Source organism: Micromys minutus (assembly GCF_963924665.1).
Source record: "Micromys minutus genome assembly, chromosome: 3".
NCBI lineage: Eukaryota > Metazoa > Chordata > Mammalia > Rodentia > Muridae > Micromys > Micromys minutus.
The window spans coordinates 7,299,278-7,322,794 of NC_137972.1; the positions used below are offsets into that span (position 1 = coordinate 7,299,278).

Sequence of the window (23,517 nt, forward strand, 5' to 3'; positions counted from 1 at the left end):
CTTTTCAGAACCAAGCAGGCTTTCTAATGTCATCTAACTTTATAAAATTTATGAAAACGCTTTTGCATACAAAATTATAAGCTTTATAGTTATACACAATACCTAGAATATAATTTGCTTTACCCCGTCATTTCATTTATAAGTATAAAATGGGAGCAACTAATGGGAGGACACTTTTTCTTATAATTTATATGACAGTGTGACTATGCCCAACATTAATATAAATTATAGCACAATGGCCTATGTATGTGCAGTTCTGTATACATGCAGTTTTATGCTGTGCAGTTTTGTATATGTGCAATTTTGTTTTGTATATGTGCATGCCTCTAGAGCCCAGAGATATTAGATTTCCTAGAGTTGGAATCACAGGCCCCATTGAATCACCTAGTGTGTGTGCTAGGAACCAAATTCTGGTCCTCTACAAGAAGAGTTCTTGCTCTTAAGGACTGAGCCAGTATCTCAGCCTGGTGTTGTTTCTTTCTATTAAAGGTTTGCAATCATATGGAATCTATCTTCTTAATGTCAACAACTCGCTACCCACAATGCAGCAAACTATGACTTAAGATGTGAAAGATGTGAACAGAGATAATTGTCTAAGAAATAGAAACAGAGAAGAAAGCATAGAACACAGTCCTTAGGATAATCCTGATTTGATTTCAATTACATTACTCATTAATTCAAATGGTATAGAGGAAAAGAATCAGAACTTCTATGAAAATAGATTTATATTATTAGTTTGATTTTTTACTTCATCTCTGTTGTTTAAGACTATATCTTCAGTAAGATTTTACTTAAACATCCTCAATAGATATGCTTAATAAATTAAAAAAATATTGAATAAATGTTATAGTAAAATAAATCTTCTAACAGCATCATTGAAACACCCACTGTGTTGATGTCCTTTTCCCAGTGATCTAAGTGAATAATTATCCACACACACAGTGAAGACACAAGCACATATAAATACATGAGATACACCCAGGAGTGACCCACATTTAACAATGAACAGACATTTACTGCACAGTGCATTCATATATGTAAATGTAGGGCTAAGCATTTCTAACTACATACTTCTGTGGTCACATTTTTAGTCAGGTAAACAGGGGCTGCTATGAGAAAAATATATCTTCTACATCTTTAGAAAATATCCTAAGAGGAAAGGGGATCTTCTTAGTGTGAAATCAAGCCTTTATTCTGTCAGGCAATGTGATTATGGAAGAAAAACATATCCACATTGTCTAATTAGGTCATTAAAAAGGATAAATGCGTCATGGAAGCTTTTCCCTTTTGCCTAAGACATAAAACGAGACAATGAAAACAGTCTGGTAATATAGAAAGGATTAGAAATTGTTTCTTTTCAAAAATAATAGGTCCTTTCATCTTTTTATCCCTTAGACAAAGACAATTAATTTGGAGGCAAAATTTTTCTAATTAGTTCAGAGTTTATCCCCCGATTATATTTCAGAATATTTAACCAGAAACAAGAAGATAGAAGAGGGGAGGAAGAGAGCACATGGAAAAATTATCAAAGGAAGTGAATGAAGTCCAGAGAGTGGGTCGTTGATCACAATGCCTTCTGCAGAGTCCAGAGGAACATAAAGTTCACATGCTCATAAACACAGGAAGGTCTTGGGAAGAAAAGACTGACGTCTGCCTGCAAGTCTTAAACCCCAGACTTTAATTTCAGCTAACTTAAATAAAAACAAATGGCACAATTATTTTTCCTTTCTCTGTTTGCTGATTGTTATTTCTTGAATTTCACAGAACCTATTCTTGAAATCATTCAGAAACAGAACTTGAAAAAATGAAGGAAGCGATATTTACCTGGGATCCTCGTGACCCTCTCTTGTGGTCCCATTCTGAATGGCACATGAGCTGTGAGGACAAGAGGGTAGTTATGGTAAATTAGTCTCATATTTTACTAGTCCAGTATTCCTACTCATGCTTTAAGAGAATAATTAAACTGCTGAATTGTTTTCTAACAGGAATGGTATCAAGTAGACATCCTAAGCAAATTAACATGAAGGCATAGTCTTTCTTGATAGCTAGCATTCAAAACTCTACTAGTGCCAATGGTGTCTAAATATCTCTGGTAGGAAGAATCCGCTCTGTGTGGCTTTAGTATCTTTGCCAGAGAAATCCTAGACACATGTCAAATTGTGCAAAACATGTCAGTAATCCTGTGGTTTTCCAGGGAAATAAACACCATAAGTCATGCAATGAGGCCGTCTAAAGCAGTAAGAAGCAGAGGCAGACCAACCTTATTTTTAGTTATTTCAAATTCTCTTTTGGTAACACAACAAGAATGTGACAGATTCAAGGAGTACAATAAGGAGCCAGGTGTGGTGGCGCTCACCTGTGCGGTGCACACCTGTGACACTGCAACAGAAAGGTGGAAGCAGGAGGCTCAGGGCTTAAAACAAGACAGAGGCCACTGTGAGCTCTGTGAGCCTTTGTCACAAATTAAAGGAGAACAAACAACAAAACGCAAAACTTTTTTTTTAAAAGGCAGAACAAAACACCCAGAATCAACTCTTTTAACAGGAAATGTCCCCCCAAGTTGCAAAGTATAAAGTAGTATCAAGTTATCACACTACCCCCAAATAAGACTAGCTCTGAGCTACACTGCAGGATTATTATTTGTTAGAAAGTGAAATTTTTTCAGGGAAAAATATTAAAGAAATATGCATCTTTATGGGAACTGGGAAGAATGAGAGAGCACTGGTTTCCCATGCACACACACTTCACATAATTACACACGGAAGGGCCACTTACAGCCAGGAAGCTCACCAACAGCTCGAAAGAGATACATCTACCCACATCCGCCCCTCTCTGCTGTGCTGCCTGACCCCTCAGGGATACTGTAGCAACAGTCACAGTCACAGGAGGCAGCAGCCTCTGAACGTAACCCAGCAAAAGAGACATTTGTACCGAGCAAAGAACTGATGGCTAAAAACTACCTCACTGCAAGGAGACTGAATTCTATACACTGATTGGTCAGCGAGGCTCCAACACATTGTCAGGAGCAAGTGAATTTCATCAAGACCTCACAGGACGTTTTAAAGAATATGAAAGAAGTCTTAAATTCGACTGTGTTAACAACGGCGTGAGTGCCACCGGAGGACTGTGTCTAAGACTGTAATGTACAGAATGTATATAATTATGCATAGATAACTGTGTCCTATGTGTTTTTACCACCAGAAAGGATAATGATGGCCCTGTGTTGAAAGGTCAATGTGAATGCCCTTGGGTACAGACTGTCCTTTTACCAATTGTCCCTCTATCTTACCCATGTGCTTAAGTCTACATGAAATTTTTGCAGTAAAATTCACCTCTGCCTCAAAAATTAAATAAACATATAAGATAATAAGCTACCTCTCTGCTTATTGGGATGCCTCATTTACTTTGAGAGTTATAGCAGAGAAGCTGAAGAAATAACACCAACAATTTATAAAACAAACGGAAAAGACAGGGAGCTGCAGCTCAGTAGGAGGATAAGGGGTTTGACCAGCACCAGATTTTACAAAGATTAAAAAAACAAAAAAACAAACAATGAAAAACCAAACAAACAAAAACACCTCAACTCTGTTTAACTTATGGGAAAATGTTAATTTCATTGGAAATGAAAGAAAGTAAGTAAGCTGCTTCTGCTGCCATTTAAAACAGTAAATTTATCACCTTGACTACCTGGTAGAAAGTAAAGGAGAAAAGTAATACAAAATATTCCTAGCTTTCAGCAAATGGAAATATATAGATCTATATTATGGATCTATATATGGGCATATTTGATTGTATACACACATAGACAAATAGGCTATCCTTGAAAATGTATAGCCTTTTAGGGCTAGAAATGGGGGTCTTTGGTTAAGAGCATCTGCTGCTATAAGGAAGACACAGCTTCAGTTCCAGGACTTACAGGGGAGCTTACAGCCAAGTCTCCTAAACTCTAGTTCTTGGAATCTGAATGGCATCCAAGGGCACAAGGCTTACACACCGTACACATATATACATGCAGGAAAATAACCGGTTCACATAAACTAGAAATACAATATGTCTTTGAAAAGCTCGCCCAAACTGAAGAAGGGAACTCAAGTGAGCTGCGGTCTTGATGGACGCAACTGAGATGAAGACAACTCCATGTTTGTCCTGCATGATGTCACCTCTGAGTGCAACCCTGGACCCATCCCAGGCCCTAAGAAAGCACTTCAAGAAAGACCCCCTACCCTAACCGGGAGACTCTGGAGGCCTTGGCTGATGCACTCAAACTGACAACACAACAGATTAGGATGTGGTCCCTATATCGACATCATGAGATGGTGCTCCAGCATCTCTCCAAGCCCCACACATCTGAGCTGAAGTCAAGGGAACACACTTTTCTACCTCATTTTGTCAGAATAGATATGCCAAAGTGTGAAGTGATTCATTTGCTATTCTATCGGCATGAGTTTCGTGAAACTGATTCTATGCTCATTGGATCAACCAAGCAGAACCCCAAGGAGTCCTCCCAAAATGATCCTGCACTGCCCAAAACTTTGGAAACCCTGGAGAGCCTCACACTCTTCTGGGTACCAGAGCAGGGATGACAGGTCAGAGGATTTCTGACTCCCTGGCATATCCAGCATGTGCTCTTTCTGTTAATGTTTTTCAACTTGTTGGGACAGGGGCTGTTGGATCTTGTGTCTATTTATAGTACATTAATAATAAACCTAACTGTTTCCAAGAAAAAGAAATCATGCCCCTTGAACTAAGTAAATCAGAGTATAAAAGACCAGTAACAATGATCTGTTAAAATCTGTTTTTCAACAGAAGACAAAACAGCCAATAAGTTATAGTATGAGATTAATTTGTGGAGTGCAATTAAAATTTGACTTTAGACTCTTTGACCAAAATTGCATAAAATAGTCTTTGTGACATAAGTCAAAATTAACTAAGGTAATTCATGCTCCTCGTTTTACGAGACACAATTGATCATTGCCCTTAGCCGCATTATTGCAATGATTTAATTATAGTTTGTCTAGCACATAATTTGGGCAAAATTAGCCAACTATTATTCAAAATTAAATGTTCACACAGTTTAGATTTCTTTAATATTTTAATTTGTAAATTTCTGATTTATGGGCATGGCTCTTTTGGTAAATACTCATTAATGCTAATTCGAAATTGCTGATGAGTTTCACAAATATAAATCAATTAATTAGTATGGCTTATAAATATTTAAATAAAGCCGTTCACTTATTTGTTCTCTAGAACTCTCAAAAGCAACCCTTGACACATGTCAGTGGCAGGCCTCACAACTGGCAGGCACTAACACCAGGAAGGATCTATGCATGGAAGGATGGGTGGAGGGTGGAGTAAGCTTGTATTGGTGGCCACTTGATTTATTAAAGTATTTGAGAAATACTCCACAGGAGGCTGGCTGGTGAGATGACCATTTGCCCTGATAATTTCAAAGCAATGGGTTAGAATACGCTGGCAAAGCCAACTCCCCATAGCTGTCACAGTAAACATGAGTAAATTAATTTCCAAATGAAAATCATAATCCATACCCCATGGATTACCGAAAGAATATTTGCCTTTAGCACATCAGGTAAAGAAGAAAATGTTTTTCTCAGAACAGAAAATAATAATAAAAAAAAAGCATGAAGCTTCTCCTCCACCTCTTCAGTTACACCTTAAATATCTTAACCATCTTTATCCCAAAAATAATGTTATTTTCAACTGTGCACTAATTCAGATCATAAAGTATAACACAGGGAAAGATAACTCAGTAGTTTGTAAATCTGCACTTCTAAACGTTCTTCTGCAAAAACTCACTAAATTTTGTCCTCTCTTTCAAAACAATAATAATAATTTGCCAAGGGTGTTATCTATCAGTGACAGCAATTTGCCAGCATCGCATGATAAAGCAATGAGAGAACATTAGGGTAAATGAATTATATTAGAAATATTTATATGACATTATATTTCAAAGGAAGGATTTGAGCAAGAATGTGTTATGTTTAAAGACTTATTTTATGTGAGTGTGCCTGCTGGAGCGTGCTTCATACTCATACAGAAGCCTGCAGTGGCAGAGAGAGGGCAGCAGGTACCCGGAAACTTTAGTTACTGATGGATGTCGGGGATTGTGTGTGTGTGTGTGTGTGTGTGTGTGTGTGTGTGTGTGTGTGTGTACGCACATGGAAATGTGTGAGCATGTGTGTGTACACATGTGCACATGCATACCAGGAGCATTATCCAGTTTATCTAATGGTTAACTGCAGAGCCACCTCACCAGCCCTTGACTATGTTTATAGTTTTTTTTTTATTTGTTTTCCTTCTTTTTGTTTTTAATGTAGACTATAGTTATTATTTTTAAGGTCACCAAAAGCTACATGTGGAACTCTATACAATATGAAAAATATAAATAAAAAGCAATTAGCTCTAAATATAATAAATGAGATACAGGAGGGCTCTCTAAATAAGGACATTAAAGAAAATTAATTTAGGTGCTCTGTAGTCCATTCTCTCAATTTGTGACTGGGAGTGAAACTACCGAAAAAAGAAATATTAAGGAAAACAGGGTGCATGTGAAAGCATATGAACTTCATATTGAAGTACAAACTATTGCTATTCTGTCAGTAATAAACTCACACATTCCTTTGATTAATCTGCTAGGATTAGTGTTACCTTACAGAGAATCAAAGCAGTCAGGGTATTATATATTTTTTAAGAGAAGGACAAAGAGGAGAAAGAAGAGGAGGAAGAAGGTGGGGGAGGGAAGGAGGAGGGGGGAAGGGAGGGGAGAGGAGGGGAGGGAGAAGAGGAGGAGGAGGGGGAAAAGGAAGAGGAGAAGGGAAAGGAGAAGGAGGAGGAGGAAGAAAAGGAGGAGGAGAAGGAGGGGAAGGAGGAGGAGGGGAAGAAGGAGAAGGAGGAGGAGGAGGAGAAGGAGGAGGAGGAGGAGAGGACAATGACAACACTTATGTCCCAAGGACAACTGGCAAAAGAAGCAAAACCAACTGGGCATTTTTTTTCTTTCAATCTATCTCACACAGACTAGACCTTTAAGATAAATGAGTATCAGCAGGGCATCTCAGCAGTTCTGGGAAAACTATCTGAAAGTATTAACTCCTTTGAGAGAAGGATGTGTATGACTTTAAGATGTGCTAAATATAAGAGAAAGAGATAAGGCCTGGAAAATACATAAACTCTGGGATTTAAGAGTCCATGGCTACTTAACTCAGAAAGAGAAGAATGTGTGCCTGTCACCATCTATTTAAAAATTTCCCTTGGCTATTCACTGTGATCACTCCTTGGAGGAATGGCATCTTGATAACGATCTTACCAGAAGGAATGAGGATGTGTAGACCATCAGGGTTAAGCCTATGGCAGGCGAAATCTTTCCCTAAGTCCAGAGAAAGGAAGGGGAGGGAAAGGAAGGGAGAAGAGGAAGGAGGGAGAGAGATCCCTTCTGTTTTCTCAGTTCTCGAGATGGGTAAAATAAAGATACTTTATTTTTGTGTGTGAACAAACTATACATTCTTCAAGAGAGGCAAGTCTGTTATATGAAGCATTTAAAACATCCCGGCTTTTTGACCCTGAGTCATTTTCATCTTTACAGAGTAAATTCTCCCTCCTTTCTATCTTCTTTTCAATAATAAATTTCTGCATCACAGACTTTTGCAAGCCGTATGCTGCACAGCGCTGACTTCCAAGGAAAACAAAACCGCTGCCAAGCACAGAATTCAAGAAGTTCACAGGAGCAGCAAAGAAGGCAACGGGAAAACAAAAACGGTTCTATCTGAGTGCAGATATTTTTAAGAGCACCGTGAGAAATGACGAGAGCGGGCATGAGGTTTTTATTTATTATTGAGAGAGTTTCACTACGCCACCTTTCCCCATCATTTGTGTAAAAAGAATGCTTTGGGCTTCTTGAGAGAATTATAAGTCAAGTAATCCAAGAACTGCAGGAAAATGGTGACTATGGGAAAGAAGAAATTATTCCTAGTATATATGTTAAAAAATATATGGCAGGAATAATTAACTGAGCCTCATGCCATAAGCCTATAGTGCCAGCTACTGGGGAATATAAAATGAAGGTATGTTTGGGCTGCAAAGCAAGTTAAACACGTGCCTGAAGAACTGAGTGGGGTGCTATCTCCAATCAAGGTTTTAAGTGGGTTTGGCTACACCAAGAGTGGGAAAGCATTTGTCTAGCATGTGCAAGATCACAGGTTCAATCCCCAGGATGACTTAGTGGTCCAAAGTGAAGAAAGGGACTGGAGGTCACCAGGATTTGTTTTATGGCACTGGAAGAAATCTGTTTTGCCTTGGTGGGAGTGGGGGCGGGGTTGGGGTGGGATTGGGGAGAACTCTGTAGCTCCCGACTAGTCTTGATGCCATTGTAATCTTCCAACCTGAGGCTCCTAAACAGTCACCATGATTGGCTTTAAAAAGATTAACACACACACACACACACACACACATACACACACATATGTGTGTGTGTACATTATATATAATATATATATTTTTAATGTACAATAGTAACTTATATAGGAGGTAGTCAAATTGTAACTGCTTCTTCTTTTTAACTACTTGCTTTTAACTGGGTCTGTTTTTTTTTTTTATTCACTAAACAAATATTTGTTGTAGCCCTATATGTTTGATGTACTGACGTAGCCACATCTTATATTGCAGTGAACAGAATAAAATGTGCGCTTTCTCCCTCAGCTCTCCTAATGTAGTGAGGAAAGAGGTAAGACATTCACAAAAGCTGCTGGCCCACGTGGTCCTGATGCAGATGAAGAGTTTACAGTATCACAGGAGGATGAAAGTGCATAAGCCAGGGAAGCCACTTTGAAAGATGGGCTCCCTCAGAGACCTGGAGAGACCTGGAGAGACCTGGAGGGTGAGTACATCAGACAGGACACAGCTGGTACAGGAACAAAAACAGGGCCTGCAAGGAGCAGAAAACCACCATTTAAAAGAAACCAGATTTGTGCAGTCATAGATCTATGTTTGATACTTACTTTATCTCAACAGCAAGGAGAAAAATATACCCTAAAGAGCATTCTCTATAGAAGACTGAGATACTGGAAATTCTCCCTGGCCCAAACTCTTACTTAATTCTACCCCGAGGCACCTTCTATGACTTGTCATATATATCATATTATATTTCGCCTTGTTATATGGGCTTCTTTGTCCTGAGAATTATGAAATGTGACAGGGCATAGAACAATTGCTCAGTGCATGGGAGGCTTTGGATGGGATTCTTGGCCCTACAGGGAGTGGGGGGATGAACATTTGAGTGAGTGTAAGACTCCCAGCTCTTTGGTGAGTATGACAGTCACCGAGCTTTCTGTGTGATAAGGCTTGGATTCGCTTAGCCTTGGCATGTTGTCCTTCTGACACATGCTTGTCCATTTATTTATAGGTAGATTTCCTCCCTCCAGAATCCTGTATGAGAATAGGGCTACCTTGCCAGTTTTATGTGTGCACAGCTCTGCCAAAGCGTAGCTGAATTGAGGAGATCTGGACTGATCGTTCAGGCCAGCATATCCCTGTCTGCTTTATTTCCTGATGTCCTTTTCCTTAGTTGCCAGAGTGGGATGTCAATTTGCTTTCTGCAAATTGTCCCAAAGTAAAATGGACAATGGCCATTTGCTTTTCATTGGACCAAGTCAGATATAAACTAACATAATCATAGAGACTCCCACACTTTTCTTTTCTTTCTTTCTTCCTTTCCTTCTTCCTTCCTTCCTTCTTTCCTTCCTTTCTTTTAGGAAAACACTTTGCAGTCCAGGTCCTTTATTTCTTTTTCTTAGCCCTCCAGGATGCCACATTCAGGACCTGAGATTTTGCAAGCTATAATACAGATCATGTGGAAAACAATGTACTGTCCTTCATAATTTAATGGCTGAACTAGGAGACCTTATCAGCTGCCTTTGGGAGGACAAGGTATGCCAACTACCTGCCTTTTTTACAGCTTCTTCAGTACCACTCCAATCCCTAAATTAGCACCAGGTTACAGGACATCATCAGAGATGTTCACTTCGCTGGAGGTTTCATACGGGAGGCAGAAGAGTTGATTACATTATATAGAACACATCCAGGATCCCCAAAAGTAAGCTCCAGGGAGGACACAGGGCAAAGTGAATGAGGCTTCTCCAGTTTACTGGGCCCAGCCTTCCTTGCTTTTAGAATCTTTTCCAAAGTCAAACAAATGCCTTTTTTAATATCCCAGGGCAATATTGCCTCTCTCTTACACTAAAAAAAAATATACAAGAAAAAAAAAGGGGGTGAGTTCCTTTGAATCACTCTTTTAAAAATCGTGTGTGTGTGTGTGTGTGTGTGTGTGTGTGTGTGTGTGTGTATGCGTGTGTGCTTGTGTGTGTGGTGGTGTGTGCTTGTGTGTGTGGTGGGTCTGTGTGTATGTGGTGTGTGACTGTGTGTGTGTGTGTGTGTGTGTGTGTGTGTGTGAGTGTATATATGTGTATGCGTGTGTGCTTGTGTGTGTGGTGGTGTGTGCTTGTGTGTGTGGTGGGTCTGTGTGTATGTGGTGTGTGACTGTGTGTGTGTGTGTGTGTGTGTGAGTGTATATATGTGTATGCGTGTGTGCTTGTGTGTGTGGTGGTGTGTGCTTGTGTGTGTGGTGGTGTGTGCTTGTGTGTGTGGTGGGTCTGTGTGTATGTGGTGTGTGACTGTGTGTGTGTGTGTGTGTGTGTGTGTGTGTGTTGCGTCATGTCTTTGTATGTATATGAAGATGTTTAAAGACAAGAAGTCAGCTTTGAATGTTGGGCTTTAGTTACCATTCACCATTTTTGTTTTGGAGACAGTTTCTCTCACTGGCCTGACTCACCAGTTTGCTCACGCTGGATAATCAGCCAGCTCTAGGGATGCCCTGATTTTGGTTCCCCAGCATTAGAATTATAAGCACATTCTACCACACTTGGCTTTTCTATGTGGGTTCTGGGGACTGAACTCAGGATCCTGTGTGGCAAGTATTTTAACAACTGAACTTTCCGTCTTCAGAAAGCATTCCAAACCTAAACAGCCCACTGAAGACTTCCTAGTGGAGACCTTTTCCTCTCACAGAGAGACACAAGGTCCTGAACCCACTTACCCTCTGATCCTGACTGTAAGGGTTGCAACCTGGCAGTCAGTAGACAGTCCAGGATATTGGGGGAGGGGGAGTTTGCAGAGAGGGAGAGGCTCAGATTTGCTTGAGTTTAACCCTTGTCCACTATGCAGCCAGTTCTCTGTCTCTGCTAAGAGTAAGGAGGTTACCACAGCTGGGTTTAGACTATTTTCAGAACTCTCCTTTGCCTTCTTGCTCACAATGACAACCAATCCATTAACCCTTCAGGCTGCTAAATCTTATAAACTACTAGTGAAGTGACATTTGGGTTATGCATAATATTTATACAATGTGTGCATGGATGTTTGCATCTCAGTGTAGTAGACACTCTTACTGATTCCTCACCACATCCCACACTAGAGTTCTTTCCTGTCATATAGCTTAGCTTAGGAAAACTTGACAGCAAAATGAAATAAGCTCATGATTCTGTGTAAGGAAATTCCATCAGTGATATTTCGCACTGGGTATTAAAGACTAGGGAAGTCTTCAAAAAGAAAAGCAGGGTAGGCTCCACAAAACCCTTCTTTCTGCTTAAAGAAAGATTAACAATGTTTGAAGAAATAGATTCTCAACAATCTGTGTTGTGGGTTTCTAAATACTTCTCTTATGATTTATTTTCTTTTGTTATTAAAATTGTTATGGGGCATAGAAAGGAATTGAAAGAGGCAGAATGGAAGCAATTACATCGTAACTGAACAGGGATTAAATTTTAGGTCAGCTACATGTGAATCACATTGTTTCCTTTTCCTACTGGTCTGTGTTTAGCATAAATAATCACAGAGCTCATGCTAAATTTCTGGTCTCTGGCACTGGAACATTTTGGTGAGGAGAGAGAAAGATACCAGATTTCATATTCCTTCATTGTAAACTCATTGGATGCATTTCTCCTCCTGTTCTCCATCTTTCTTAAGACTGCGGAACATGAGAAATTTTTAATTTTCTACGTTCTATAAATCCATCATATTTAACAATGATAGCTATTCAGTCATCTCTAAGAATAAAGTATATGTTGGCTGCTTAAATACCAACTGTTCACTCGGCGTAGTGTATTAGTACCAGCCATCCATTCCTGCATTCATTCATTTACTCATTCACTCACTCTTTCAGCCCATACTAGTTGCACATATTCAGCTCTAGGTTCTATGAAACTGTAGCTAGGCTGGAATTTCCCAACCTAGGTCCTTGCAACACCTCCGGAATCACTAATAAAGAGTAAGGAGTGATGATCTATATGAGTTCATCAGGACAACTGGTTCAACGCTCACCTCAAGACATGATGCTGACTTATGCGTTACATGATCTTGGTACAAAGTATATAGTCATCAGCTATTTTAACCTTGACTAATGGTCATGTCCCTGTACTGCTGCCATACCTAAGTTCTTTCACATATATGTAGTTACTTCTAAATATACTTGAATGAGTGGGGGACCTCATTCTATGACTAGACCAATACACAGTTACAAAATTTGATATTTATATTTAATCATATTTATAATTAACACAATATGCCATGCATTCTGAATTAGAGTTCCATGTAGCACACAGGTCTGGCTTCCACACAGCCTCACAAACCAGATTCAGGCTGATTTTCTAAAGGGCAATCGGAAACCTCTACATTTTTATATAACTTGTTCACCTGGGTGATGGAAGCTGGGATAGCTTAATAAGAAGGGCTTTGAATCCTAATAATAGAAATTTGAGATCACCTGGGGCCAAAGGTACACATTGGTTCAGCAAGTATGATGGATGCTCTGACTCTCCTCCGTATCCTTTGCTAGTTGGAAAAAAAACAATTTTCCAATGCAAGCAATGGGTCATGAAACACAAGCACACGATAGACTGGGTTTAGCTCAGTAGTAGAGCATCTGCTGGACAAAGCCCAAGGTTCTAGGTCTCACCTCCACAATGCCACTCCCACACGCAAATCCCTGAGAAGACAAGTAAACCAATCAAACCACCGTAGAACCACTCGTCCCAATTCCATGCAAATATTCCAGAACACCACAAATGAAAACTTCCTAAGTTCTGGGCAGATGAAACAAAACAATTCTTTTAAAAACAAAACATGAAGGCATTGCAGCCTTAATTTATGAAGTTCACAGACCTTTCTTCAGTTGAAGCACAAACCACTGATCACCTCTAGGTGTGTCCATAAATCTGTTCATTTTTGCCATGCCTGGTATTATTTCTGCCTGTTTGCATAGTTATTTAGCAAACACACAAATAAACAAAGCAGGGACTTCATACTTTGTTTCTAAGTGTGTGCTGGAACAAACTAACAGTTTTCAGTTTCTTTTTATGTTTAGATTCCATTTATATAATGGTTTATGAATGAACTTGGTCAGTGTTATTTTATGCCAAAAATTATTAAAACACAGTCAAACCTACAGTAGAGACTTCATGAGACTAGTCTATAAAAATAATCTCCTCATAAAGGGAAAAATCCAGATAACTTAGGGGAAAATAATAAAATCCAGAAATAGTGTCAGTTGGACAAAAATTTTTAACTCAATGAGATTTATTTGTTCTTGAAGTTGGATTATTTCTCTTCCTATTTCCTTATAAAATATTTTAATATACTGAACTTGTTAGAAACAACATTCAATTGTTTTAAATCAGTGTTAAAATTAATAATGTATATTTAAAAATTGAAAAAAACTAACTAGCTTATCTCTGTAGGTATAAATATGTTTCTGCACATGAGTGCACACATTCTCTCTCTCTCGCTCTCTCTCTCTCTCTCTCTCTCTCTCTCTCTCACACACACACACACACACACACACACACACACACACACACACACGCGCAAATTTGTATATATATATATATATATATATATATAACTTGCCTTGATGCAAAACATTTTTTAAAAACATTCATTTAAGGTGTTATTAATGGCAAGAAAACCAGTTGAATCCAAGGAAAATTCTCCAGGCTACCATATTAAGAAATGCTCTTAAAAATAACTTTAACTGAAACAGAATGATCTTTCAAATAAAACTGTAATTCATATTAGTTACATCCCTAAACTGATTTTAGAGCCTGGTAAGTATAAAGGGTTACTGAATTCACATTTACATGGCTTTCAACACAGATCCTGAATGCTATCATGGGTTTCTGTACTACTGCGTTGATTTTTTTTATCCCATTACCTGTATTTCTATTGAAATTGTCAAAGGGAATTGGTCATGTGATGCTAGGGTTAAACTGTGCTGCAAATGCCCGAGGTTGCATCTTCAGAGAATAACAATTCAAGCTTTCAAGACTCTCAAAGTAAGGTCCCAATCTCTCAAGTTTGCTCAAGTTAAGCAATGATTTCACCACTATTGCTTTTGGCTTTTGCAAGTTGCACATGCTCAAATAGTTCCTTAGAATTACATGCACACATGCACACACACACACACACACACACACACACACACACACACAGACTCACACACAGAGGCACACTCACAGGTATACAAACAAACTCCTTAGGAAAGCCCAGTTCATAACTTAGTATGTAAAGAGAGTTTTATCTTTGGAAAAAAAAAAATCAGAGGCCACTCTGAGAGAATAGGCTTATTTATTTAACTTAACAAGTTACCATCAGGAAATGCTTTTAAAAACCAAACTCATTAAATTGGTGGATATCCTATTTCCAGCCACTATCCAGAGACTCCACAATCCAGGCCCTGTTACGTAAAGAACTGTACATGTTACAGTGTGTTTATTGAGTCTTCCCAGTGCTGCAGAGTGATTTGGAAAGTGTTCTGGGTCTAAATTTCCCAGATTTTATTCTTAACAGTGTGAATATTCAAAGGCTGGTGTTTAGAGAATTTTTTTTTAAATGGAGGTACAGGTTAGTGAGGAGGCTCAGTGGCTAAAGGTGCTTGCTGCCAAACCTACCAACCTGAGTTCTATCTGTAGCATCAGAGGGTAGGAGATGACATATCTGTTTTTATTCTTCCATCTATCCCTTTCTCTGTCTTTCTGTCTGTCTCTCTCTGGCTCTCTATCTGTGTGTGTGCTATCACACATATAAGCATGTTCTCATGTGCACATATATACATGCATGTGCATTTGTGTCCATCAAGAGGTCCGAGGATGATGTTGAGTCTTACACGATTTCTCTTCAACCTTATTTACTATGCTAGTAAATCTCTTAGTCGAACTCAGAGCTCTCCAATACAGCTAATCACTTGAGCCAGCTTGCTCCAGGGATCCTGACTTTACTTAGTTGGCTTAAACTATAGTTGGTCACCACGCCATGCACACCCAGCATTTCAATAGGCTCTGTGGGTCTGAGCCCTGGGCCTCTTCTCTGAGCATTAAGTATGTCAATGGCAAAACTATCTCCTCAGGACCACTGTAATCTTTTAGCACCTCATCAGAGACACTCTCCACATCTGTCTGGCCATCTATTGATCCATCTCGCTGTATCCTCATATAATACAAACAAGTGTGGAGCACTTCCCCTGGGCCAAGCTTGGTACTGAGAATAAACAACAGCCCAGTATAACCTGTACCTTCCTTGCTGTTCCTCACATGTGACTGTCTGCTTCCTGTCATTGCCCAAACATGAGATTATCTTTTAGGACTAGCTCTTTCTTGCCTGTCTCCCACTGAAACCATGGGCTTCAAGACAATAAAAATCTAGTCAATGTGTGCTGTGTGCTGAGTTGAAATACAAAGCATAGATTCAGAAAGAGATTAACTGATTCATTGATGTAAAATAAAGCTGAGCACTGAGAGTCAATTGGTTATGAATTTTCTAAAGATAAGAAAATAGCTTGGTTTGGTGGTGTACACGTCTAATTCCAGCACTCTAGGATGCAGAGGCAAATAGATTTCTGTGGTTCAAGGACAGCCTCATTTACACAGCAAATTCCAGGTCAGCCCTAGGGCTATATAGTATCTCCATAGCAACACCCACTCACACATACGTTCTCACTGTTACCTCCTAGCCCCTCCCTCTCTCTCCATTCACTTATTTCTCTTTCTTTATAACTCCTCTTCTTCCTCCTCCTCTTCCTCTTCCTCCTCCTCCTACTACTACTTCTACTACTACTACTACTACTACTACTACTACTACTACTTACACACACACACACACACACACACACACACACACCATGTACACGGAGAAGGACGGGGATGTGTAAATTTGAAAATTATCCTATTGTGTCAATACTAGGCACAACATTTCATTCTGCCAGAAGGGGTCTCTTGATACAGAGAAGCATCTGGTGACACACATTTGCTACTGGGGATGCAAAGAGGTTCAGTCAGTTTGCAAGAGAAATGGCGAGTTTATCAAAATGTGTGAAATGGTGTTTTCCTACAAAGTAGGAATGTCATCCGCAAGTGTATGATAACGTGCCCACAAAATCCTGAATAGCACCCAGGGCACACGTCATTCCGAAGAACCCAGACACAGAGAGAACTCCAAGTCTATCAGCCAACCAATGGATGAACAAAGGATGGTGTCCACACACAACTGAGCATGCTTTGGCATCAGAACGGAACGAAGCAAGAACACACATGTTCAAAACGTGTGAAACATGGCTAAACGTCCAAAGCCATGTGTGACATGAAAGACGCCAACCAGAAAAGCTAAAAGTTACCCACTTTAGGAAAAGTCCAGAATGAGCAAATCCGTATAGACAGACAACAGGTGAGGGGTTAACTTGAGATGACAAACTGGATAAGCATGAGGCGGGAAAGCCAACGGGCGCAGAGCTTACTGTGGAGTAATGGAAATCACTGCGTTCAGCTGAGATGTTTCTATCTCTGCGAAAATGACAAAGTTCCTGTATCACATGCTTCCGATGGGATGTTTTAATAAGATATAAGTGATGTTTCAGCATTATTTCTATATCCACCCATATCTGGTACTAAAATATTCCTTAAGGAAAAACATTCAATTCATCCCAATGTAAATTTCAATAGTATTATTGAAATGTTCAGGGGGTTAGAGAAGCATAATTATCCTTTAAAATATTTATTTTAATTACTTTTAGGTAAATGTCTATGTGTACATATGTTCTCATGGATACAGATGCCTGTAGGGGCTGGAACACGACTTTGGATACCCTGGACTTGGAGTTACAGGTGGCTGTGAGCCAAGTCAACTCCCTTGTGCTCTATGTAAGAACAGAATCATTAAGCCAGCTCTCCAGTCTCATAACTCACTTCTTTTCATATGAGTTATTAAGATACTTTCATCTGTGTTAATGAGAACATATTAGCATGTCTTACTAACTTTATACTCATGTGTGGGTGTGTGCGTTCACACACAAGCATGTAAGTATTAGTGTGGGCATGCCATGGCATGCGTGTTGACCTTAAAGGACAGCCTTGGGGAATCTGTCCTTTACTTCTACCATGTGGTCTTGGAACAAGCACCATTGAGCACTGAGCCATATCATTGTCATCATCATCATCATCATCATCATCATCATCATCATCATCATCATCATCGCTCCATATCTTATTCCTAAGAGAAAAGAGGTGTCTGTGCTCAGGGATCTGTATTCGTCTTACGAGCTTATCTGGAAGGCTTTAGGAGCTTTTTCCACTTATATTTGCTCTGCTTGCCAAGTCAGCGGATGATGTTAAGTACTCACATTGCTCTTACTTCTAAGTTGGCTGAAGGAACTCTCCACAAAGAGACACACTATCAACCCTTTTATGGGTTTGTTATCTTAAACCTTGGTCTGCACAGTAGCTTTTATTTTCCTTTTCCCTGAGCACAAAGCCTCTCTCCTAGGGCTTCAGTGTTAAGTTCAGATTTAATGTGTACAGTTAAACTTACGTTACTAACCTTCTAGTCACTCTCCAAATAGAGCTATGACACATACATGACCTTTCCCATGTGTCAGAGTTTCTATTGCTGTGATAATCACCATGACCAAAAGTGACTTGGGTAGGAAAGAGTTAATTTTAGTCTACAGATCTCAGGTCACACCCTATCACTGAGGGGAGTCAAGGCAGAAACTTAAGGCAGGAGTTGAACCCTAGAGGAGTGCTACCCACTGGCTTGCTCAGTCTGCTTTCTTATACAGCCTAGGAATACTAGTCCAGTGGTGGCGTTGTCCTACTATATCAATCATCGATAATGATAATAATTTTTAATGATAATCATTTTAAAAATGCCCTACAGCCTCAATCAAGATTCCTCTTCCCTAGACATACCACAGTGTGCCATGTTGACAAAGACACTAACAAAACAACAACAATGAAAAATATAACAGTTAACAATAATCTTGTAAGGCTACATTGGCTTTTACTTAATGTTGCTTCTGGGAATCAAACTTAGGTCCTCATGATTGCATGGCATTGACTGACCCTTTCATGCATTATCTTTTAAAATATCCCCAAGTCCATGGAGCAGAATCATTGGCATCCCTAAAAATCAGTGATGGAAACATGCCGTACAGACTACTTTACTAAGTTTCAAACACTGAAGATCCTAGACAGATGGATATGGTAAGATCTGACTTTTGAATGCTGACTCTTATTCTTTGTTATCTATTGTACCACTCAAAAACAACTGGGCTCTGCTAAACCCCAGATGTGGGAACACTGAGTTCTTGGCCGAGAGATGGGGCAATGGTGGACCTATATCCAAGGCTTTGTTGGCTAAACTGAGTTTTCAGGTATGCAGAGTATGACCATAGAAAAGATGGGGGGAAGGAGGTTCAGAGTTCAGGATACATTTTAATGTAAGAAAAATGTAAGACTGTTCAACGTAGGGATTGTATTCATGTATTCTGTGATTTAGAAACTATTGTACAACAATAGTTCTTACAGGAAAAACATTTATGGCAGAGAAGACTTAGAAGATACTCCCTAAACACTGTATTAAACATAGGTTCATCGTTTTTCTCTTCTAATCCCCACAAGGAAATGCCTCTCACCCTTCTGTGGCCAAACTACTTGAGGTGCCATAAGTTCATGATCACATTGTCACTTTTGCACTGAGTCAATAGGTGTGGTTCATAAAAAAGAAAATCGAACTCTAATACAGTAGCCTCACAGAAGAAGGGGAGCGCTCACACTTTGAAGGGGCAAGAACCTTCCCTCCTCTTCCTTTGAAGAGGTCGTTTAAGTTTCAAGTGTACCCTGAATCTTGGCACTAGGAAAGTGCATCTGAAGGTCTGGAGCAGCTGCCAAGCATCTAGATTTCCATTTTTTTAATTACACAGATTAGCACAAGGGCCTCTGTAATTCCAGATATTGGCCCAAAGTACTGATGTGAATTAGGATGAGAAGATAAAAGCATTAATCCTATCGTGCACATTCTTCAGGGAGGGTGCTTAATGAAAATGCTTTGTTCGGACCACTCTTATGTAACAGAGTTAGGTCACACCATCTCACTGACTGGACAAAACTGGAAAAGAAGTTGAAAGCAAAACAAAAACAAAAACAAACAAAGCAGAACTAAACAAAAATGGTCAAGGACAGACTTTTTTTGGATGATGGGACTCTTACTGCAGAGACCTCTCCACCAAGTCACTAAGTTTCCAGTGATTGCAACCAGATAGACTCAAATGACATTAGAGAAACAAAATAAATCTACAGCAGTCTTACATAGAATTTCTGTTCGCATAAGGAAATAGTCACATAGCTGAAGAAATTCAGCAGTATGCATAGCTCTTAAAATATCTATGACTCAATGCTAAAGGGACATGTCATCCACTTAAAATGAAATGAACTAGAGAGATGGCTCAGTGGTTATGGCACTTGTGCTTGTAGAGGACCACCACCCTGTTCCCTACACTCACATCAGGCAGCTCACAACTGCCTGTAACATATACTCTAGGAGAACTGATGCCCTCTTCTGGTCGCCATGGGTACCTACATTCACTTCGTGTGTGTGTGTGTGTGTGTGTGTGTGTGTGTGTGTGTGTGTGTGTGTGTGTGTGTACATGTGCGCATATATGTGGAAGGGTTCTTATACAAAAGGAGCTGTATTAGATGGGCTTGGAAGATAAAACACTCATGGCAAATATCCCAAGTAAGAAAGTATACCAGCGAAATGCTTAGAACAAGTTTCTTCATAAATGATCTGCATTCACAGTACATGCAGGAAAGGGTGGACATTACTAGATACCCTGAGCTAGAGATTTATTTACTGAAAGAAGACAAATAGGGGCTCGATTACTCTAAGGAAGGTACATATTCCTCACAATGTGTACACTTCCACACAGTCCTAGACATGCCCATCCTACAGAATGCAAAGTCTCTGGTGCCTCTGCCTTGCACTCATCCTACTTTTCTTCAGAAGCTACTTCTCTAAGAATAGCAAAGTAACCTGCAAGGTCAGTACCAAAGCATGAGCTAATGAGAGGCACTGAGAGAGGGCTCAAGGGAAAAGAGTGGTTTCTGCTTTTGCAACAGAGCTGTGTCGGTTCCCAGCATTCATACCAGGAAGCGCATAGCTATCGGGACTTTGCTCCAGCAGATCCACCTCCCACGGGCAGTGGTACACACGGGTGCGCACACAGAGACATACATTTAAAAGATTTAAAGAGAGATGATCTTAAGGACACAGTAGCACAACTTGATTTTAATTTACTGTTAATACTGTAATTGTTTCTGTGCGAATATCCACTCTTTCCATCATCCCTATATTTGCAAGTTTCTGGAAAATAACACGAGACCTTCAGTATATTGTTATAGGCTGAGTTTTGTCAGTTTTCATAAAAACAGAAGGGAACTCAGAGGAGTTCAGGAGAAAAGTTTCTCTTATGTCCTCATCAGCAGTATTCACAGTGAATCTATTTTGATGCTGATGGCAACTCAAAATAATTTCTAAAGTCAAGTTAATCCTTCAAGTACCCATGTACTCTACACAATAACTGCTCATACTGGAACAAGAACTCTACAGTTGAGAGTGTGTATCATCGACCTGGTAATCAGAGACCCCACGTCTTGCCATTCCTACCACTTCGAGAGTGGAAGTTTCCCCTGAGATTTTAGCAAAGATGATTTCACATGCTTACTTTCTTCCCATGCATGCCCAGAACATGTTAGTAAATGAATTAATTAACAATAGATTTCCTGACTTTTCTGGTGTGTTTGTATCTTGCCGTTGGAAGATTGTAGGGCCTAAGTGGAGAATTAGATGGTGAAGATCTCCCCATTCAGCAACTATGGGAAATATCAACCATGCTTAAACACAGCACAAAAGATGTTTTAAAAATGTCAGCTCATGACACACTTCATATTTTTAAATAAAAATGAAGTAGATAGGGTAAGAATTTGAGTCACTCTGGGTTTACACCATAAAACATGGAGTCTCTGGGTATTCAATTAACTTCATAGGTATTTTAGACAGTAAAATTCTTACAAAAATAATTGTTTCATTATATAATAATTAACAAGTTTCTAAATTGACATTAAAATTCCCTAGTGGCATTATGTCACCCAAGTGTCAAATAAGTAACACAAAAACATATATACATACACACACTCATTCATGCATACACACATACATATACATACACACATAGACACACATTCATCTGAATCCACACATACCTACACATAAACATAAAGACATACACACATATACATACATAAACACACACCTGCATATATATACAGAAATATACAAACATACACATACACACACACTCAGTAGATTTCTTCTTGATTTTAGTGGGACTGCTTCAAGTTTCTCACTATTTAATCTGATGTTGGCTACTGGTTTGCTGTATATTTCTTTTACTACGTTTAGGTATGGACCTTGAATTTCTGGTCTTTTCAAGACTTTTATCATGAAGGGGTATTGAATTTTGTCAAATGCTTTCTCAGAATATAATGAGATGATCATGTGGGTTTGTTTATATAGTTGATTATGTTAATTGTTAATAGATTTCTGTATATACAATGGAGTACTACTTAGTTATCAAAAACAATGCCTATATAAAATTCTTAGGTAAATGAATGGAACTCAAGTTCCTGAGTGAAGTAACCCAGTCATAAAAGAACACACATAGTATGCACTCACTGATAAGCAGATACCTGCCCAAAAGCTCGAAATACCCAAGAAATAATTTACAGACCATATGCAGCTTAAAACAAGGAAGACCAAAATGTGAATGCTTCAGTCCTTCTTAAAAGAGAGAATGAAATACTCATGGAAGGAAATACAGGGACAAATAGAGGAGCAGGGATTGAAAAATGATCAATCAGAGACTGCCTCACAAGGGGATCCATCCCATATGCAGCCACCAAACCCAGTCACTATTGCTGATGCCAAGAAGTGCTTGCTGACAGGAGCCTGATATGGATGTCTCCTCAGTGGCCCTGCCAGACCTATACAGATACAGATGAGGATGCTTGCAGCTAACCATCAGACTGATTATGAGAACCCCAATGATAGAGCTAAAGAAAGGACAGAAGGAGCTGAAAGCGTTTGCAACCCCATGGTAAGAACAACAATATCAATCAACCAACCCCCTGCCCCAGATATACCAGGGACAAAAACACCAACCAATGAGTACACATGGAGAGACTCATGGCTCCAGCCATATATGTAGCAGAGAATGGTATTGTGTGGCATCAATAAGAGAAGCTCTTGGTCCTATGAAGGCTTGTTTCCCCAGTGGAGAAGGATGGCAGAGAGATGAGATGGGCATGGGTGGTTGGGAGTGGGACCATCTTCATGGAAGCAAGGGGAGGGGGGAGAGGATAGAAGAGGGGGAAATATTTGAAATGTAGACACATAAAATATCCAATAAAAAGATTTTTTAAAGAAGTAAATTTTTCAACTACTCATGTCTTGGTTGTACTAAGTTGGAAATGTTCAGAAACCCATTCAGCTCTTCTGACTTAGCTTCTTAGTCATTCAAACAGAATCAATAACATGGAATATGATAGGGAAAAAGCAAAAATGCTGTATTATCCAATGTGGTGATTATAAAAAAGAGGAATCTACTTAGTGTAAAATAATTTTTAAAGCATTGATTAGAGACTGAAAATTTCATAACATCTGCAAAATGATTAAAGAATATTCTCTTTATATCAAAAAAGAATCATTTTGAAATAATAGAATGTCTTATAAACTATAGAGTATATAGAAAAGGAATTCACATAGATACGGTTGCTTTGTACAAAATAGAATCAACTTGTTAAGGTTCCAATTGTAATAAAAAATATATAAAGAGAGAGGGAAGGAGGGAAAAGAAAGAGAGAGAGAGAAAGACAGACAAACAGAGGCAGAGGCAGGCAGCTACATAGAAAGGCAGAGATCTCATTGATTGAAACTGAGAATGGTGTGTGTACCAGGAGGGTCTTTTTGGCCTAGGGATCAAAGCACCCTGTTTAGAGTGACATGTCCAAGGAACAGATCTCTATATTGTCATAAGGAAGAATATTTTTCTCCAAAAAATCCAAACCAGACAGCAAA

General features: G+C 39.3%; 1 protein-coding gene across 1 annotated transcript in view; it reads right to left on the reverse strand.

The window, feature by feature from the left end:
* PDE3A (phosphodiesterase 3A) overlaps positions 1–23,517 on the reverse strand; it is a gene marked incomplete at its 5' end in the record, with an annotated part of 239,735 nt that overhangs the window by 93,046 nt on the left and 123,172 nt on the right. The window contains one exon of the mRNA XM_080914922.1: positions 1,825–1,875. Within this exon, the coding sequence (XP_080771048.1) occupies positions 1,825–1,875 (51 nt within the window). The remainder of the gene's footprint in view (positions 1–1,824; positions 1,876–23,517) is intronic.